The 17,579-nt window shown below is 56.3% G+C and overlaps 4 protein-coding genes across 4 annotated transcripts; all 4 read left to right on the top strand.

Annotated features, from left to right (window-relative positions):
- Positions 1-966: 966 nt before the first annotated feature.
- LSCM1_01708 (uncharacterized protein) lies at positions 967-4,308 on the top strand (the record flags this gene model as incomplete). The annotated part of the gene is made up of 1 exon (XM_067319308.1): positions 967-4,308. One exon carries the CDS (start codon positions 967-969, stop codon positions 4,306-4,308), a length of 3,342 nt encoding a protein of 1,113 aa, XP_067175857.1.
- A 1,657-nt stretch (positions 4,309-5,965) lies between these two features.
- On the top strand, positions 5,966-6,646 carry LSCM1_01709 (uncharacterized protein; the record flags this gene model as incomplete). The annotated part of the gene is made up of 1 exon (XM_067319309.1): positions 5,966-6,646. The coding sequence occupies one exon, from the start codon at positions 5,966-5,968 to the stop codon at positions 6,644-6,646; it is 681 nt and encodes a 226-aa protein (XP_067175858.1).
- Positions 6,647-8,600: 1,954 nt separating this feature from the next.
- LSCM1_01710 (uncharacterized protein) lies at positions 8,601-9,218 on the top strand (the record flags this gene model as incomplete). Its single annotated transcript, XM_067319310.1, has 1 exon — positions 8,601-9,218. One exon carries the CDS (start codon positions 8,601-8,603, stop codon positions 9,216-9,218), a length of 618 nt encoding a protein of 205 aa, XP_067175859.1.
- A 2,998-nt stretch (positions 9,219-12,216) lies between these two features.
- On the top strand, positions 12,217-12,921 carry LSCM1_01711 (uncharacterized protein; the record flags this gene model as incomplete). Its single annotated transcript, XM_067319311.1, has 1 exon — positions 12,217-12,921. The coding sequence occupies one exon, from the start codon at positions 12,217-12,219 to the stop codon at positions 12,919-12,921; it is 705 nt and encodes a 234-aa protein (XP_067175860.1).
- Positions 12,922-17,579: the final 4,658 nt, after the last annotated feature.

Raw genomic sequence — 17,579 nt, forward strand, 5'->3', positions numbered from 1 at the left:
TGAAAACGGGGGCGAGAAGGGCGTGAAGAGGTCGGCTTGTGCGTGCGATGGGGACTTCCTGTCGGTCGCTGCGCTGAACCGACGAATAGGCTTGCCAAGACGGTCCCCCTGCCGCAGTGTGCTCCTCCGTCGCCATATGCGCGCATGTGCCTGCCTGTGCATGTGCATGGACCGGAGGCGCTTACCCTCCGACAACCTGTGAAGCCTCTCTCGCCCACGCCGACGCTGCTCTCTGAGGCGTCCTTCCGTTTTAGCTCCTCCCTCTTCGAATGACCGGTTGCTCTCTTCGGTCCACAGAAACAACTCGCAGTTGCAAGACGCTGAAGAAGGAGGACGGCACCTTTGCCATCTCTTCGCACTCCCCTTGCCGCGACGCGTCCTCGGGCAGGCGTGTAGGTCGTGATGAGGAGGGTGCGCGACTCGCTGCCCTCCGCTGCTCACTGTGCCCCCCCCAACTTTCCTTCCGCGCGATATGGTTGAGAAGAGGGGGCTGTAACTCCAGTGTGGAGCGGAGAGCCCTTCTTCTGATATCTGCTGCAGCAAACATCAGCCTCCCTGACCAGTCTGCCTTCGAGCTCCCCTTTACGTCATTTCCACTTTTGTGCCCTTCTCTCGTCACCGTCGCTTGTGCGTGTGTTGTGTGTCCTTCTCGGCGCTGTGCACCGTCGCAAAAAATCCCCACACCGCCTTCCTCCTCCCCTCTTCTGCTGTGCCGACAACTCTTTCGCACTGCTCCACGAATACGTGCATATACCCGTGGACACTTGTTGCATGTGCCCATCTCGCGGTGTTTTGGCCTTTGCCACTCCACTCGTGAGCTCAAACACGCCGGCCGTAGTGGCGCGCATACGTAGCAAACAAAGATACAGACCCCCCACACACACACACTCACAAGGAGGGCTGTGCGAGGGCCCTGGAGTGACCTTAGCTCTTTTCTTTTGCTGCTCTGCAGGTGGGACTCATCTGATGGTGAAAGCGAACGCCGGCGCGGAGAACATCCGCGTTGTTATACGCTGCCGCGATATCCTCCCTTACGAGGCGGAGCGTGGCGACAAGGCGCTCGTTCGACTTGACCTGGCAACGAGTCAGGTCGTGGTGCAGCATCCCATCGGCGATTCTGACGTGTTTGCTTTTGATGCGGTCTACAACAACTCCTTCACCCAGCGCGACATCTTCCTGCAGGAGGTCAAGCCTCTGGCGGATGCAGTGCTGCAAGGCTACAATGCCACCGTTTTCGCCTACGGTCAATCCGGCTCCGGCAAGACGCACACCATGACAGGAAAGCTGACCCAGAGGGACATGTGGGGCATGATGCCGCAGGTGGTTGACTACCTCTTCTCTGAGATCAAGAAGCTCACGTCGTCGACGAGGACATTCAAGGTAAAGGTGTCCTACGTGGAGCTGTACAACGGTAAGTCGCGCGACCTGCTCTCATCGAGGCAGGTAAACCTGGAGATAAAGCAGAACATGGCCAAGAACTTTTACGTGAAGGGTGCGGAAATGCCCGAGGTGACGAGCTTCGAGGAGGCCATCAAATGGTTCAACGCCGGGACGGAAAGGCGGCAGACGGCCTCGACAGACCTCAACGACACGAGCAGCCGCAGTCACTCCCTCTTTACTGTCCAAATAGAGCACTTCGATTTTGAGAACGACCCGAGCTCGCCCATTGTCATGACGAGCAAGATCAACGTCGTCGACTTGGCGGGGTCGGAGAAGCTCAGCAAGACAAACGCAACGGGCGAGACGGCGAAAGAAGGGTGCAACATCAATCTGTCTCTGTCCGCGCTGGCCACGGTAATTGACACCATTGTGAAGGGGGCAAAGCACATCCCCTACCGTGGCTCGCCGCTGACGATGCTGCTGAAGGATTCGCTAGGCGGCACAGCCAAGACTGTCATGTTCGCGAACGTCGGCCCGTCCGATAAGAACCTCTCCGAGACGATCTCGACGCTGCGGTTTGCGCTGCGCGCCAAGCAGATCGAGAATAAGCCTATCAAGAACATGGACCCGAAGGATGCCCGCATCCAGGACCTGATGGAGCAGATCGAAGAGCTCAAGAAGCGGCTGGGCAACGTGGACCTTAACGTAGAGGACAGCCTGCGCCAGCGCATTGAGGAGCTCGAAATCGAGAACTCTGACCTCCGCGGCGGAGGCGAGAAGAACAACATCGAGCTGGAGGAGCGGAATCGCTTCCTGCAAGCCCAAATCGAGGAGAAGGAGAAGGAGGTGTTGGAACGGCAGCATGAGATTCGAAAAGAGATGGAGCGGCGCGAGCTTGTGGAATCGAACCTGCTGAACGAGTCGAGCCGGCTCCGGGACCTGCGACTGGCGAATATCAACTTTCTCAAGCGTGTGTGCACCGATGAGCAGCTGCAGCAGATGGCGACACACGCGCCGCATGACAAGGTATCCAAGAAACACTCGGACGACTGGGACGTGAAGGAGATAGACTATTACCTTCGCAGCTTCGCGGAGCAGTACGAGCACTGGCGAAAGGTGACGTACACGCAGGAGGATATGGAAAAGTACGCCCGGCGCGCGGTGACGGAGGTGGAGCGGCAGACGCAACGCCAGCTGAATGATGCCGCGCACGCCAAAGAGGACTTGCAGCGCCAGCGGGATGAGGAGGTCGCGCGCCACGCCGCCGAGCAAAGCGCCACGTCGCAGCTCAAGGTAGACGTCAGCGCCCTGCGCGAGGAAAACGCGAAGCTTCGTGAGAAGATCGAGCGCGACCAGGAGAAGATCAAGGTGAAGCTCGCCAAGACGAAGGAGGAGATGAAGACACTGCAGGATCAGGTCGAGTCGGCCACGTCGAAGGCTGCGGAGAAGGAACGCGAAGCGAATCGGCTGCGGCTCATGCTGGAGGAGCAGGGAGGTACGGGCAGGATGAGCGTCGCCGGTGGCTCGCGCAGGTCGTCCTGCGCCCCTGGACAGGATGCAAGAGACTGGGGCAGTCTGGATGAGCGTGCTGCCGTAATGCGTGAGCTGGAGGAGGCGCGCCACGCCAAGTCTATGCTCGAACACCGCATCAAGGAGACGAACGTCTCGCTGCGTCGCTTCGGTGTCTGCATTGCCGACCCGAAGAGCCTTGAGGGCGCCGAGGCGACCGCCGCGAACGAGATGCAGGCGTTCGTGCTGGCGGCGGCCGATGAGGAGCCGGTCGATGGTGACGTAGTAGCGCAGCTGCAGCAGCAGCTCCGCACAAAGCAGCGCCTTGTAGAGCTTTTGCATCAGCATCAGATGCGACTCGATGACATGGTCCGCAAGTACGAGCTCCTCAAGACGGGGCGTTCTACAGCGAACTCGGTGCCAGCAGGTGTAGCGGCCGCTGGCGCGGTGTCTATGGGCTTCCTTCAAGAGGGCGGCGGCGGCAGCATCGATGAGGCGACCGCAAACCAGTTGAAGGACCTGCTGCAGCGCAAGGACGACGAGGTAGAGGCAATACGGCAGGAAAGGGACCAGACCTGCGACAAGCTCGTCAAGAAGCTGAACAAGTCGGAGCGTAAGATGCGGGAGCTGGAGTCCGTGCTGGAGGAGGAGCGCACGCAGTTCACTGATGAGAAGTTAGAAAGGGAGAAGGAGGTGGCCGAGCTGCAAAGCTACAACCAACAGCTCGCCCTCGAGCTCGAGAACGCGCGGATGCGTGCTGAGTCCCTCAAGGCGGAGATGGATAGTGCCGTGCGCGCCAAAGAGAGCGAGGTCGACTATTATAAAGCACAGCTGGAGGAGACAAACCAGCGCCTCGACGCCATCCGAAACACCGCCGCTGAGTTTGAGGAGCAGCGCAAGAGTTACTGGAGACTGCAGGAACAGGTGCGACGAACCGAAGAAGCCCTCGCCATAAAGAATGAGGAACTCGAGAGCAACCGCCAGATGGTGCAGTGGTCGAACCGGCAGATCGAGAGGGAAAAGCAGAAGAATGAGGAGCTGGAGCAGGCCGTGCAGGAGAAGCAACTGGAGCTTCGCCGGCAGGAGCAGAACTTCCACGCAGAGATGGCGGATCGGCTGAACGCGTTGGCCGCTACCAACAACCGCCGTCTCGCTGAGAACGCCGCGCAATTCGAAGAGCGCATGAATGAAGAGCGCATGAAGGAAAAGGCGTTGCAGAAGAAAATCAAGAGTGCCAAGGCGAACGCCAGCAAAGCAGCGCAGCGCTACGATGAGATGATCCTGGAAAACGAGGCGCTGCTTTCGAAGCTGGAGGAGCTGAAGGTGGCCTCGATGAAGATGTACCTGGAACGGCAGGAGGCCCAGCGCGAGCAGGAATCATATCGGGCAGTCAGTGGCATTCGGTCGCGCGGCCTTTGAGATGTATATGTGTGTGTGTGTCTGTTGGTCTCGACAAGATCCTGCAGGGGGTACTCCCATCGGTACTTCTGCTCACCTCGAAAAAAAAAGGAGACTCGACATGTTCTCGGGAACAGGATTCAGAACGACTTTGGCTGCCTCTGCACCACCGCCTCTTTGCGCGGAGCCCTCCCCTTTTTCTTCCTCTCCTGCTCGGGGCTCAGGCATGGTCTAGTCTGCTCCACGGGCCGTCCCCGACCTGTGCCTCTTTTCTCTTCGGCTTTCATGAAGCCGAGGCTGGTGTGAGGGGCTCCCTCGTTTGCTCTGTTTCGCTCGTGCCACGCTACTTTTCTCTCAGGGCATGGGTGCGAAGTTATGCGCGGATTTGGGCAGGTGCGTGCTGCTGCAGCGACGCACTTGTGGCACCTGCACTCTCTCTTTCCCTTCTCTCTTCGCCCCACTGGTTTGGTTTGCTCTCTCTCTGCGGCCTTTTCTTGTTCTTGAAGGACAACGTTGGCCTCGTCTTGACTTAGCGCTCTCGTGAGTAGCCCATCTTCTATTTGTGGGTCTCTTTTTTCTTTGTGTCTTCGCAGTGTTGGTGAAGTGGCGCCGGGCTCCTCCCTCTCCCCCTCCTCCTGCTCCTCCGCGTCATTTTTCTGTTCAGCTTCTCTCTCACTCCCTTTCTCTGCTGTGTTTGGTTATGTCTTGTATGGCAGCTGGTGCTCGTCTTCCCGTGCCGTTAGGCACGTGCAAGTGTGTGTGTGTGAGCCTATGCCTGATGTGTGATACGAAAAAAAAGCGAGGAAGAGGGAACTAAACCAATTGGACACGTGAAGGGTGGAGTCGGGCGTTGTGGCGACAGACAGAAGCACACGCTTTTACCTGTGCAGACACAAACATCGTCCGTTCTCCTCTTATCTTTTTCTTTTGTCTGACATCCCTTCCTCTCTTTTCCTTCTTCCTCGGTGCCGTACGCGGCAGCGCACACCGCAGGTGGTGCACTTGTGAGGCGAGGAGATCCTCCGTGGACATACCGGAAGCGAAGGCGAGGCTGCTCATTGGACACCAAAAAAAATCTATAACCGCGCCACCGACATGCACACCTACACCGGCACTCTCTCTCCTTCCCCTTTTCTCTCACAGCAGCACCCACAGATACGTACACCATCATCATCCCATGAGAAAGGCGTTCGTGCGCCAAAGCATGTCTTAGCCGCGCGTTTGCCCTTATGAAAGGGGAGAGGGGGCTCGCCGAGCGTAGTGAAGCTTGTTCACTTTCCGGCATGGCAAGGAAAATGTCGGGTGCATGCGTAGCACGCTGCCTGCCTCCCTGCTACGCACCTACCTCCCTATTTTATCCCTCTCCTCTGAAGCGCGAAGGGGCGTCGTACGCCTTCGCCTCACGATGCGCCATCACCCGTGGAGCAATGAAGCCCTGCCCGCCTCCCTACTCTCTTTCCCACGCTCTACCGTCTCTCTCCCCCTCCTCCCTTGACATGCCCTCGGTGTGTTTCTCTTTCATTTCTCGTGGCCATGCCCTATTCGACCACATCTCCTCTGAGGAAGCTGCGAGTGCCTTGAAAAGGTCCTTTGCGCTTTCGTACCGCCTCAGGCCCGCGAGCGGTTTCCGTGGAGTGCGCCCGCCACCTCCGTTCTCAACGAGAGCGCAGAGTCCGCCATGGCTCGCGACACAGCTGAGAAGAAAGGCTTCAAGCCCGCCATGGGCATGGATGCCATGAAAGCCAAGATGGAATCGGTAAAGCGCAGCAAGCGAAGCAAGTACACCCCCTTATCACAGCACTCCCACGGTAACCCCATTCACCGCCCTCTAAAGTTTCACGAGCGCAAGCTCCTCAAGAAACATGACTTCATGCAGTACGCGCAAGACAACTGGCACGAGCCGTTCTGCATCACGAAATATCACCTCGAGGATCGCGAGGACTACCGGCGTTACATGCGCCTTGTTGGCCTCATTCGACAGCTCCAGACACAGTTGCGCTACCTCCCGGCAGAGAGTAAGATTCGGATTCAGATCACACAGCAGCTGATGGAAAAGCTATACAACATGGGGCTTATTCACGAAAGGCTGGGCCTTTCCGAAGTTGATAAGGTCGGCGTCGAGGCGTTCTGCAAGCGCCGTTTGCCCACGATCCTGCGCGACCTCAAGATGGCCGGAAATTGCAAGCTCGGCGCCGACATGGTGCATCACGGCCACGTTCGCGTCGGCACCACGCAAATCCGCGATCCCGCCTTTCTTGTGCCTCGCGGCCTAGATGACTACGTGACGTGGATGCCAGGCAGCAAGATTCGCCAACACGTGGATACCTTCAACGCGACGCGTGATGACTACAGCTACTGAAGAGAACTACCAGCGCCGCTGGAGGGGCGGGGACGGTAAGCCAGAGCAGCGAGGGAAAATGCCTTGGCCAGGGCTGCTTTCCTGCAAGGCCAGAAGCGATGACCCTTTCGTGCTTCTTTACGGTCTTCTCCTTCCGCAAGTCCCACCGGTTGGTACTATTTCTCAGCGGTGGCGTAGCGGATGTGGAAGCATCAGCTTATCCGAGTGCTGCTGGTGCGAGGTGAGTACGCATGTCTGCGTAGGCAGCGTAGCGTATGTTGTCTTGGTTCGCGTCTTTGGTGTGAAGGGAGCCTACCCCTCTCCCCTCCCCCAACTCACCAAGACGGGTGCGTTTAACACGCAAAAAAAAACGATGAGCATGTGTGCTCGCCGCCACTTGAATATCTCTTCCTCGAATAATGCTTTCTCTTCTGTCGAGAAGCTGCACGCTTGCCTCGCTGAGTAGAGGCACCGGAGCACGTGCGTAGGCATGCTTTTGTATGCCACGGGCGGCAACCTTCGCGCATGCAACGTGTGTAGACTCTCGCGACAAAGTAAAACACCCACACCCACATATTAAATCGTAGCGGCGATGAGGGCTGAGGTACTCTCCGTCGAGTGAATGACCTTCTCGATGTATGTGTAGTTGAGATAGTGCGGCAGTCACTTGTGCCGGGCGCATTTCTCTGATCCCCACACTCCGCGATGTGCTCCCATCATTACTTTCCGCGCTTCTTGCCTTTTAGCAGGAAGCTGTCTGACGCGTTATGGTGATGGCGTCGGCGCACATGTGAGGCTCGCAGCACGATTCTGCTCCTCGCGCACCCCGCCAAAATACACTACTTGCCCTCCCTCTTCTTCCTCCACCTGCACCGCACTCTCCATCGACACACATCGATGCGTGTGTATGACTGCCCGCACCTAAGCCCATACGCACCCGCTCGCAGGTGCTGTGGAGGGGTGTTGCCACGTGTGACCCGACTGTCTCTTGTGCGCCCGCTGCGTGTGTTGCCTCTTTTCCACCCCTTTTCTGTAGTGCTCTGTTGTCGGTGGCCTGTTGTGTGGGCCTCTTCTTGGGGATCTGCACGACAGGGTAAAGAAAAAAAGGAGAAGCCGCCGCGCTCACGACAGGATAGCACGCAGAGAAACACTCGTTCGGCGGTGCACTGACTCCCGCTGCTCTTGTGGCTCTTCATCGCATTAGTCGACTGCGGGCGCTCTGCTGCCCGTCTCGTTGTTTTCTCCCGCAACCGTCGGAGAGGATAACCTCGAGTGCTCTCGCGGCGCTCCACTCTCTCCCTGCAAGCTTTCGCTCCCCTAAACAACTATTTTCAATCCGCGCTCGCGAGTCGCTTCTGATCCCGGTGTCCTCAGCTTCATTGCATTGTTCTCTTCTCTCCGGACTTCACTGTCGTCTCTGCTCTGGCTGCACTTCAGTGGCCAGTGCCGCTTTCATTCTTCAGCAGTACGCCCCTGCGTGCTCAGGGCCGTCTCCGTCAGTTCGGGGTTTCCTCCTGCCCCACCTTTTTCTTTTTTTTCAGTGCGAGTGTGTTTGTGTTTGTGTGCTGCAAAGACTCACCTCTCCCTAATTCACACGCTTTCTTTTTTTTTTCTGGCACCCCTTTGCCGTGTTGCAGACCTTCTTACGCAGCACCATCAGTGCCCCGCTCTCGCTTCCCTCTCTTGCTGCGCGTGCGTCCGTTTACTTTGCGAAGATCAACTTCATTCTGCTTTTTTTTCTTTCGTCTCCCTCTTTCGTCCGCAGCTTCCTTGCCCTTTGGGGTGCTGCCTCTGTGACTGCCCTTCGCGGTACACCATAGCGCCTGCCATCTCGTCGAAGCGCCAAGGAAAGAAAGGTAGATCCGTCTTCTCGTGACGCCCCTCACTCACTGCTCGCCCCGTTTTTTTTTCTGCTAGTGCTGCTTCGACAGCTCACACACGGATATCCGCCCTCAGCAAGCAGTGTACAAGGGCAATGGGCTGTGAGGAGTCTTCGATGAAGGGGGGAGAGGGTATGAAAGTGGGGCTGAGGGAGAGTAGACCAAGTAACGGTAACGTCAAGGCCGGTGCTGACGAAGCCTCTAAGAGAACCGCCAGCAGTAACGGCAGCGGCGATCGCGACAACGCCGCAGCTGGCAAAGCGGCTGAGAAGGCAGAAAGGACGCCCAATGCGACAGGCGCGTCGGACACATCCGAAAAGTGTTTGCGCAAGACTGTCCAGCCAGGCGCATCCGACTCCTTGGTTGCGTTTGTGCCGGTAACCTCCGCAGCTGACGCGCACCCGCAGCCCCAGGCGGCTGGCGTCGACCTCAGTCGCTCTGGCTCGGGCGCCAACGAGGAACTGAACGGCTCCTTTTGCGTGGATCTTTCCGGCAGCTTTCGCATGTCCTACTCCAACAAGGGCGATATGCTGCCAAACACTCGGATGCCGGAACGCCGGCGTAGCCGCTTCACTTCGCCGAAGCTACTCGCGACAGTCTCGCCCCATCCCAGCGACAATGACCTCGTTCTCATTTGTACAGACTGCGGGATGGATATTAGCGAGAACTGTGAGTTGATACTGTGCGCGCTGACGGGGAAGGCACACGTGTGATGAGCGCGAGCGTGCGCCTTTGCCCTGATTTGGAGCGACCAGCGTACATGTGTGTACGTGTCTGCATATGGATAAAGGTGCTCGCGCCAAGTGCTACACTGAAGGTTTAAAAAGGCTCAAAGAAAAAAGCGAACATGCACGTGATGTCTTGACGCAGTGGCTCCCCTACACATATACACACTGCTCAATGGGAAGGACGAAAAGCAGTAACGAGGAGGTGGGGTGGCCGCGACTCTCTTCAGTGTCGTTGACACGTTCGCTCGTGTCGATTTTTTCCCCTTCTGTGTGCGTCTGGGGAGGAAGTGACGCTTCGTTTTGGCCCCCCTCCCTCTCTCTCTCGTATCTTTTGGCTTCTGCTTTCGTTCCGCACGCTGTCGTGTGTGTGCTTAATGAAGCGGAAGGGAGGCGAAGGACAGTGGAACGCTATTGATTTAATTTCTTTTGGTGTGCGTCTTTTTCTCTCGTGTAGAGTTTCTAAATCTCCCTTCTTATGCTGCGTTGTCCTTGTGCGTTGTTGTGTCTGCGCCCTGGGCAGGGGGTGTGGATTGATGGTGATGAGGGCGGGGCAGCGCGGCTTTGTGTTTCCCCTTTTTTCACGCTTTGGCTTCCTACTCACGTTCGCTGTTTTTTTTTCTTTCCCTGTATGATTTCATGGTGCTCGTGTGTGTGTGTGTGTATGTGTGTGGGTCTCTCTCTCTCGGAGACATTTCTCCTGAGTCTCTTTTGTCTTCCCCACCCCTTCTCTTTTTTTTCATCGGCATGTGCCTCGGCGTGTGTGTATGCGTGCGTGTGCATCTATGCGTCTCTCCCTCTTTCTATTATACCTGGCGGTATAAACCCATGCATGAAGGCGTGTGGGAGTCTGATCTTGCAGACCGTTTCCGATATGCATTTTGGCAATCTTTTTTTTTAAATTCTCTGTGAGGAGGTTTGTGTGTGTGTGGGTGGTGGTGATGGTGGTGTTGGTGCACACGCACGCCTACGTACCTGTGCGCGTGCCGGCGTTGCTGCGCTGCTTCTTGAGGCATCCTTTCTTTTCGTTGCTCTCGATAGCTGTCGGTCCTCTTGCACACTAAGGCTGACGGGCGAGAGGGAGTCAGCGCAGATTGGTGAGTGAGTGGGTGGGTGGGTATGTGAGAGAGGGGCGCCGCTTGCCGAGGACCTCTATGTACGTATTCACATATGTACTTCATAACTCTTTCGTTCAGCACCGTATATGCTACAACCCTCCCTCATTTTTTTTTCACTGTCTCTTACCGCTTCGCCTTTGCGTTGCCCGTGCAGCTCTGCTGTTTTTCTCGGTTCTCTCGGTGTCGCACCGGCTCATTTTTCGTACTGTGTGGGTGATGGCGATGATGGCACTGGTGATTACGCCATAACTCATAAAGTGCCGCGACGGTATGTGCGAGCCTGCATGCCTGCGTTGCTCCCGCACGTCGGTGTGGTCGAGCAACCTTTGCGTCTTCGATGTTGGTATTCTGCGTACTGCGTAGGTGCCTTGTTGCGCAGTCTTCTACTTTTCTGTGTGCGTGTAGCAGCTAAGCTTACACATACTCCAGGTGCGTGCCTCCTGATGGCCACCTGAAGCGTCTATGGAGCCGAATCTAATGGGAGAGCGGTACAGCGCTGAGTCACGCAGCACACCGCTGCCGTGGCTGCCGGCTCACTGCTGCCTGGGCGTGTGCTCGACGGCGTGGGTCTCCCCTATGCTTGCGGGCCTCAACTCCCCCCTCCGTAATTGCTGCTGTGACAGTGAACCGACTACAAAACTCAGATGGGACAGCGGAAATGATGGTGTTTCACCGCCCCCCCTCTCTCTAGCCGCAGGTGCCCATGGGGGACGCTGAAGTTCTCTTAGTACGTAACGGCAGCCAGCGCGTCCTCTCACCTCGTCTCCGAGTCTCCTCCTCCTCCCCCATTCCCTTCGCTACGGTGCGCTATGAGTAAAGATGCCCGTCATCGTCACTCTCACCACATCAAGCTCCCCCCTTTATTACAATCCCACATACCCCCACTCACCCAATCAAGCCACTATTATTGTTCACTTTCCGTCTCCTTGCTAGTCGCCTGCTTCCCCTTCCCTTTCCCCAACATCTTTCTCAGGTTTCCGCTACGCCTGACATAAATAGCCGAACCTCACCGCTTTCCACCTCTGCCGACCACGCCGACCACTTCGCCTTCTGCCACGCCTCTCTACACCATAGCACGAAGGCAAAACAAGCAGAAAACGAAATAAGTCAAGAGAGAAGAAAGAAAAGGGGCATCCTCCCCCCCACACACATATCTCGACAAACACCCACACACAAAGAGAAGTGCAGATCCACCGTTGCCTTCAGCCTTCTTCTATTGTTCACACCCTCGTTGCGCTGTTGGTAACTTTGCGCGCTGGTCTTTTTTTCTCAGTCCTCCTCGTACTGCGCGCCGCGCTGCCTATCAGGTTTGTTTTCTATTTTTTTCTTCTTCCCCCTTTTTTTCACCTTCTTTCCTTCTAGGCCTCCGTTTTTGTGCGCCATCCGCGACATCACACACCAACTGGTCCTCATCCGAAAAGGCCGATAGAGAGGAAAGGGGGGAGGGCACAGCGGCGCAGGTGAGAGGACAGACGCACGCGAATATCGAAGGAGAAAGAAGAAGGCGCAGACGCACTCCTCAGGTTTTCGTGTGCCTGTGTGCTTCCTCCACCTCGTCTTACTAGACCCCCGACTGAGCTATTCGCACCTCTCCTTCTCACCCTGCCATCACACATCCCCTCGGCGATCCGTTCCCGGCATTTTTTCCCCTTCTGATTCCCCTGCCCTTGTGGGACATCGATCACGAGGCCAGGGACTCGACGTAGATCCAGAGGCCGACAGAGAGGTGTCTCCCCTACGGTCTCTTTGGCAGTTGACGACTCCCACCCTTCTCACTTTCGTTGCTGCTTCGCTGTCTATCACGTAGCATTACTGCCACCATCGCAGAAGAGAGGGAAGGGATCACTCACACGCTTGCTGTATTCACCATGAGCGGCGCAGGCAACCTTCGCAGTAACCGTCGGAGAGAGATGGACTACATGCGGCTATGCAACTCAACGCGCAAGGTGTACCCGTCCGACACAGTGGCGGAGTTCTGGGTGGAGTTCAAAGGGCCGGAGGGAACGCCGTATGAGGATGGCACGTGGATGCTGCACGTCCAGCTACCGTCTGAGTACCCATTCAAGTCGCCGTCTATCGGTTTCTGTAACCGCATTCTGCACCCGAATGTCGATGAGCGTAGCGGCAGCGTCTGCCTCGACGTCATCAACCAGACGTGGACCCCCATGTACCAACTGGAGAACATTTTCGACGTCTTCCTCCCGCAGCTGCTGCGCTACCCGAACCCGTCAGACCCGCTGAATGCGCAAGCCGCACACCTCCTCCACGCCGACCGCGTCGGCTTCGATGCGCTGCTGCGCGAACATGTAAGCACTCATGCAACACCCGAGAAGGCGTGGGAGTCGATTCCGGAGGCCTTCAGGCCGCACAGCAGCGCCAATGAGGCAGAAGCGGACGACGCCAACGCCAAAGACACGGCCTCTGACGGCCCAGCGAACGCAGGCAACTCGAAAGGATTAACGGATTCCTCAGTGACGCCGACAGAGGACCACCGCGCCATGCATGAAGATATGGCTGTAGACGGTGACGAGGACGTAGAGGCCGAGTACGAACCGGAAGAGATCGACCTTTGATACGCTGTTGCCATCTCTTCTCATGCTCGCCATTAACTTGCGCACTGGAGGCCATCGTCATGCATGGGCGTGTGCCCATCGAAGGGCCCCCCTCTCCGCGTATTTAGGGAGGGGTTCTCCAGGCCAGGCGACTCTTTGCGTACTCATGCGGATCCTCTACTGCCATTTGAAGCTACGCTGCTGCCGCTGCGGTCCCTCGAGCTCGAAACGGCGAGCGAAACAATCGATGCTGAAACGAAAGCCACAAGGCTGCGCTGTCCGGTTTCGAACTCTGCATGTGCGCTTGCTTGGCGCGCTTGATCCACAGACTTCCCGTCCTCGTGAGAAGCCACCGAATCCCGTCGCGCAGCTCCCCCCAACCCCCAACGAGACTTGCACGCCTACAGGCACTGGGTGCGACCGCTCTTCCCCTCTTCATCTGTTTTCCTTTTCTCTCTCTCACCTCTGCTCCCTCTATTTTCGTTTTTTTTTTCCTTCTCGGCAACCGTTTCTTCCTCCTCCCGGTTGGTTTTATCTCCCTATATGTGTGTGTGTGTCGTCGTTGTCGTCTTCATATAGTCTGCTCGTTCTCTTCTCCCCCTTTTTCTTCCCCTTTTCTCGTGAATATTTTGCTTCATCACCAGACACGAACCGAATTCTCTTTTGCTGCTGCTTCTGCTGACTTCTCTCTGCTTCTTTTTCTGCATGGCTGACATAAGTGTCTGTATTGGCAATGTTGGGCGTACTGCTGCTGCGGCTCGTTTGTACTTCTTTTTTTTTGGTGTGCCGACGCTATTGCGGATCACACGTGATGACTTCTTTCTCTTCTTTTTCTCTGTTTTTTTTTCGGTTGTTCAGCTTTTCGCTTAGCGTCTCTGTAGGGTGCGTACGCAAGTTTCTTCTTTTCCCAGCCGCACCTTCCATTCACCCACCCTCACAGACAGGCGAGTTGTCTGACTCTCTGTCTCCTTCGATGACGCGCAGCGGCGAGTGCGTGTGACGTGAAGAGCGATAGACCTCGGTCGTGAATTCAGCAACTCAGACGCATATCGGATGTTTGATAGAGCGGAGAGATGCACTTGACCATGCGGGGAGGGGGGAAAAGGTGCGTGTGTGTGTGGGGGGGGGCAATGTTGCTCATTCACGTGATCGATTTCGGCTGATATCTCTTTTCCCAGAGCACCGGACCGCATGTGCGCCCCGACAACTTTTTTTTTGTTTCGCCTTCGCTTCTCCTGTGGCTGTTTTATTCATTCCACTATGTTGCTGTCTTTCTCCTCTCCCCCTCTCTTTGCTGGCGAGGCCGCTGGAAGTAGCGATGAACAGAGGTCTTCACCACCAGAGGGAATGCGCTGACAAGAAGGGGAAGCGCAGCCCTTCTTTGCAGCTGCGGGCGGGGAGTTGGGTACGAACCCAACAAGAAGGAGGCCTCTTGTAAAGCGTGCCAGAAGAGAGAGATACAGTGGGTGGTGGTGGTGGGGAATGATCTGCTGCGCGGTGGTCACTTGGATTCGGTATACCCTTTCCCGCGCTCATTCCGACGCTACTCTCCTGTCGAAGGAGGCGGCCATCACTTACCTTTTCTTTTCGCTCTTTTTGCTCTGAGTGTGTGTGTGTGTGCGTGTCCGCTGAGCGTCCCTGCCATGGTGGGGCCCCGCCTTCTCTCTTCCCTCTTGTTGACGCTTCTGCATTTTCCTTCCACTTTTATCTCCGTCGTCTTTGAGTGTAATGGCTCCGTGCAGCTGTTTTTTTTTACTGCCCTTTTCCCTTCTCCCTTCTGTCCGCGTGGCTACGCGGCATTCCCCTCTGTTTTCTTTTTTCTTAGCGTGCAGTCATCATTGAATGTGTGCGTGTTTGTGCCGTCTGTCGAGCGCCTTTATCTTCCCCCTTTTCTTCTGTTTCTGTGTCCCTCTCTTCGACGTGATCCGTTTTCTTGTTTCGACGCTCTCCTTGGTCGCTTGCACCTTTATGATGCACATCGTCTCCACACTGGACACAGTGCGCACCTACGAGAAGTAAAACCGGTGTTCTTTGCTTCGCGTGCGTGCTTTGTCCGACTCCAGCACAGGTGTTCGCTGCGGTCACACACGAGTACATGTAGGCATGCGCATCCCATAGGTTCCGGATGACGGTGGGGCACCTGAGCATGCACTCTGTGACGCACCTTTATTACTGTTGTCTACACCGCGCACATTCACTCCGTTCAATTTTTTTTTGGCCTTTGACAGAAGCTCAGATTCCTTTCCGTGCGCATGTGCGTGTGCCTTTCTCTCTATGTTACTGTGTGCGTGTCCATGTTGAACACCGCCGTAATCGCTAGAGAACCCATTTTTTGTTGCTCCTGTTCGTTTTTTGTTTGGTTGGCTGGCACCGCTCTTGTCGCTTATCTTCATCTGATTTCCACTCTTTTCTTTTTCCCTCTGTGTACCTTCAATGATGGGTGCCGCCTCACCCTGGTATCAGGGCCTGACCCCCCGCTCTCTCGGAGAGCACAGCAAACTGCAGACCAGCCTTGGGAGCGCATGCGGACGCCTGGTGTTGCTGGACAGGTCTCTGGGCTGGCACTGCGATGAAAGAAAAAAAAAGTGCACGCCTGGCCACCTTTGGAGACGCCTCAATTCAAAAGGAGTTGGCAATTCGACATGTATAAACAGGGATGTGGGGCCCGCGGGACGATAGGAGAGCATCCCCGCCCGGTGGCGCACCGGCGCCTGCTGGTACGTCGGGCCCCTGCTGTGTGCGCGGCGGACGCCGGCGTCTTCGCCTTCGGGGAGGACTCTGGACGGGGCTCACTGACATGAAAGCCCGCAGCCCGCCCAGGCCTGCCCGTGGCCGATCGCGCAGCAGGCATGCGGGATGGGAGGCTGCGGAAGGGCAGGAGGGGGAGGGGGCTGTGAGAAGAATGGTCCCACTTAGCGGGCGGTGGCTGCACCCGGCTGGCCAGGACTTCGCCCCTGTGCAGGAGCTGAAGTGTGATTGTATGCGTATGCTTGCTGACTTGCTTTTGGCCGAGGAACATGTGGAAATGCAGGTGCTTCAATTTCTTCTGCTGATTCTGTTGCGTGGCATGGCGCGTTCGTGTCGATGAGGGTGAACAAAGCAACAAGGCCGCACAGGCACCCACTCCTTTGTGGCTATGCCAAGTCCTTTTGGTGCGCCAGCAGGGCCTGCCGGCGCCCGAAGAGCCTTGTGTGCGTGTGCCAGCGTGCCGATGCAATCTCACCACGTGTTACTCTTCGTGGCGTGTGCGTCCTTGCGTTTTGAGTCGTTCACGGTGTTCTTTGTCTTCCTAAAAATTTTTCGTGTCGTCTCTACTCGCGCGCTCTCTCCCTGTCTTTCTGTACGTATGTGTGTGTGTGTGTCTTCGACACGCGCTGTTGTCGTTTCATCGCTCCTTTCTGTTGATCATTTCTGGTCTTCTGTGCGTTCATTCCTCTTATCTCTGTTCCATTTATTCCTCTGCTCCGACATGCACTTTTTTTTTCGTTATCTCTCCGCCTCGCCGTCAAACGCCAGAGGAATGCCGGCCTGCAAACGTCTTCTCTCTACGGTTGTTCTCTCCCTTTCTCTCTTTTCTCCTTTTCTCTTTTTTTCTACGTTCAGTATTTGCGTCCAAAGTTGAAGGTGGTGGCGCTCGTGGCGCGCTCGCGCTTGCACACGCGCAGACGCTCCGCCTCTTTCTCGGTAATCGGCGTGCCCCCACTTGTCATGTTCTCTCTTCGGGCCTTCTCGTGTCTGATCTGCTCTTCCATCTTGTCAGTGAGATGTTTCCTCTCCTCTCTTTCCTCTTGTTGTTTCGCGCTTTTTTTGCCTTTTTTCTCCATTTCGCTCCGTCACTCTCCTCTCTTCGTTTCACCGCTCTTCTTGGTTACCCCCATGTCTGTCTCCCTCTCTCTCTCCGTGAGTGAGTGTGTGTGTGCATATGTGTTAGTGAAACGTGCGCGCAAACAAAAAGAAACACCGCGCTGCCTCGCTGTTTTTGTTTTCTTTCCAGCGTGTGGACTCTAGAGGCTGTGTGTCGCCGCTCTCTTTAGCCAATGGATGCGCGACGTGCACGGGCATCTGCACACAACGGCCGCCGTTCACTTACCAGTGCACCGGGCGGACGCACCACAAGGAGAACACACACACACAAAAGAAACGAGCTAAAAGAACTTTTAATATTTCGCGGTAGCACGAAGAGTGCACTTCCCAACATTGACTGGCAGGCCGAAGGTAAAAGCAAAAATACCGGCGTGTGCTCAGCCTGCGCAGTGACGCCTAACAGGGCGAGGGGCGTTCGCGCTCGCGCGAGTGTGCCTCTCTGGCGTATGTCACTTGATGAAGCCCACGCGCCGTGATCCTCCCCGCTCTCCACCGTCTGTGGCCTCTCTTGTGTGGCGTAGGTAGCAAAAGAGGATGGGAGAGAGGAGCCTTAGGGGGTGCCTGTATGTGTATGTGAGTGTGTGTGGAGGGCGATAGAATGTCGAGCTGCTGCTTACCATCTCTGCATGCTGGGTTCGCCTTCCCACTGCAGCAGTCGTAATGTTTTCTCCGCGTGAGTGGTACAGCTAGACTCAGGTCATCAGTGGTCGACTGCGCTGCTGCGGCTGATGTGCACCACGCTGCTCGCACACATACACACACACTCCGGCTTCATGTGTTGGCATTCTCCTTCTCACCATCATTTTTACCCTTGC

The sequence above is a fragment of the Leishmania martiniquensis genome, chromosome 32, assembly GCF_017916325.1.
Source record: "Leishmania martiniquensis isolate LSCM1 chromosome 32, whole genome shotgun sequence".
Lineage (NCBI taxonomy): Eukaryota > Euglenozoa > Kinetoplastea > Trypanosomatida > Trypanosomatidae > Leishmania > Leishmania martiniquensis.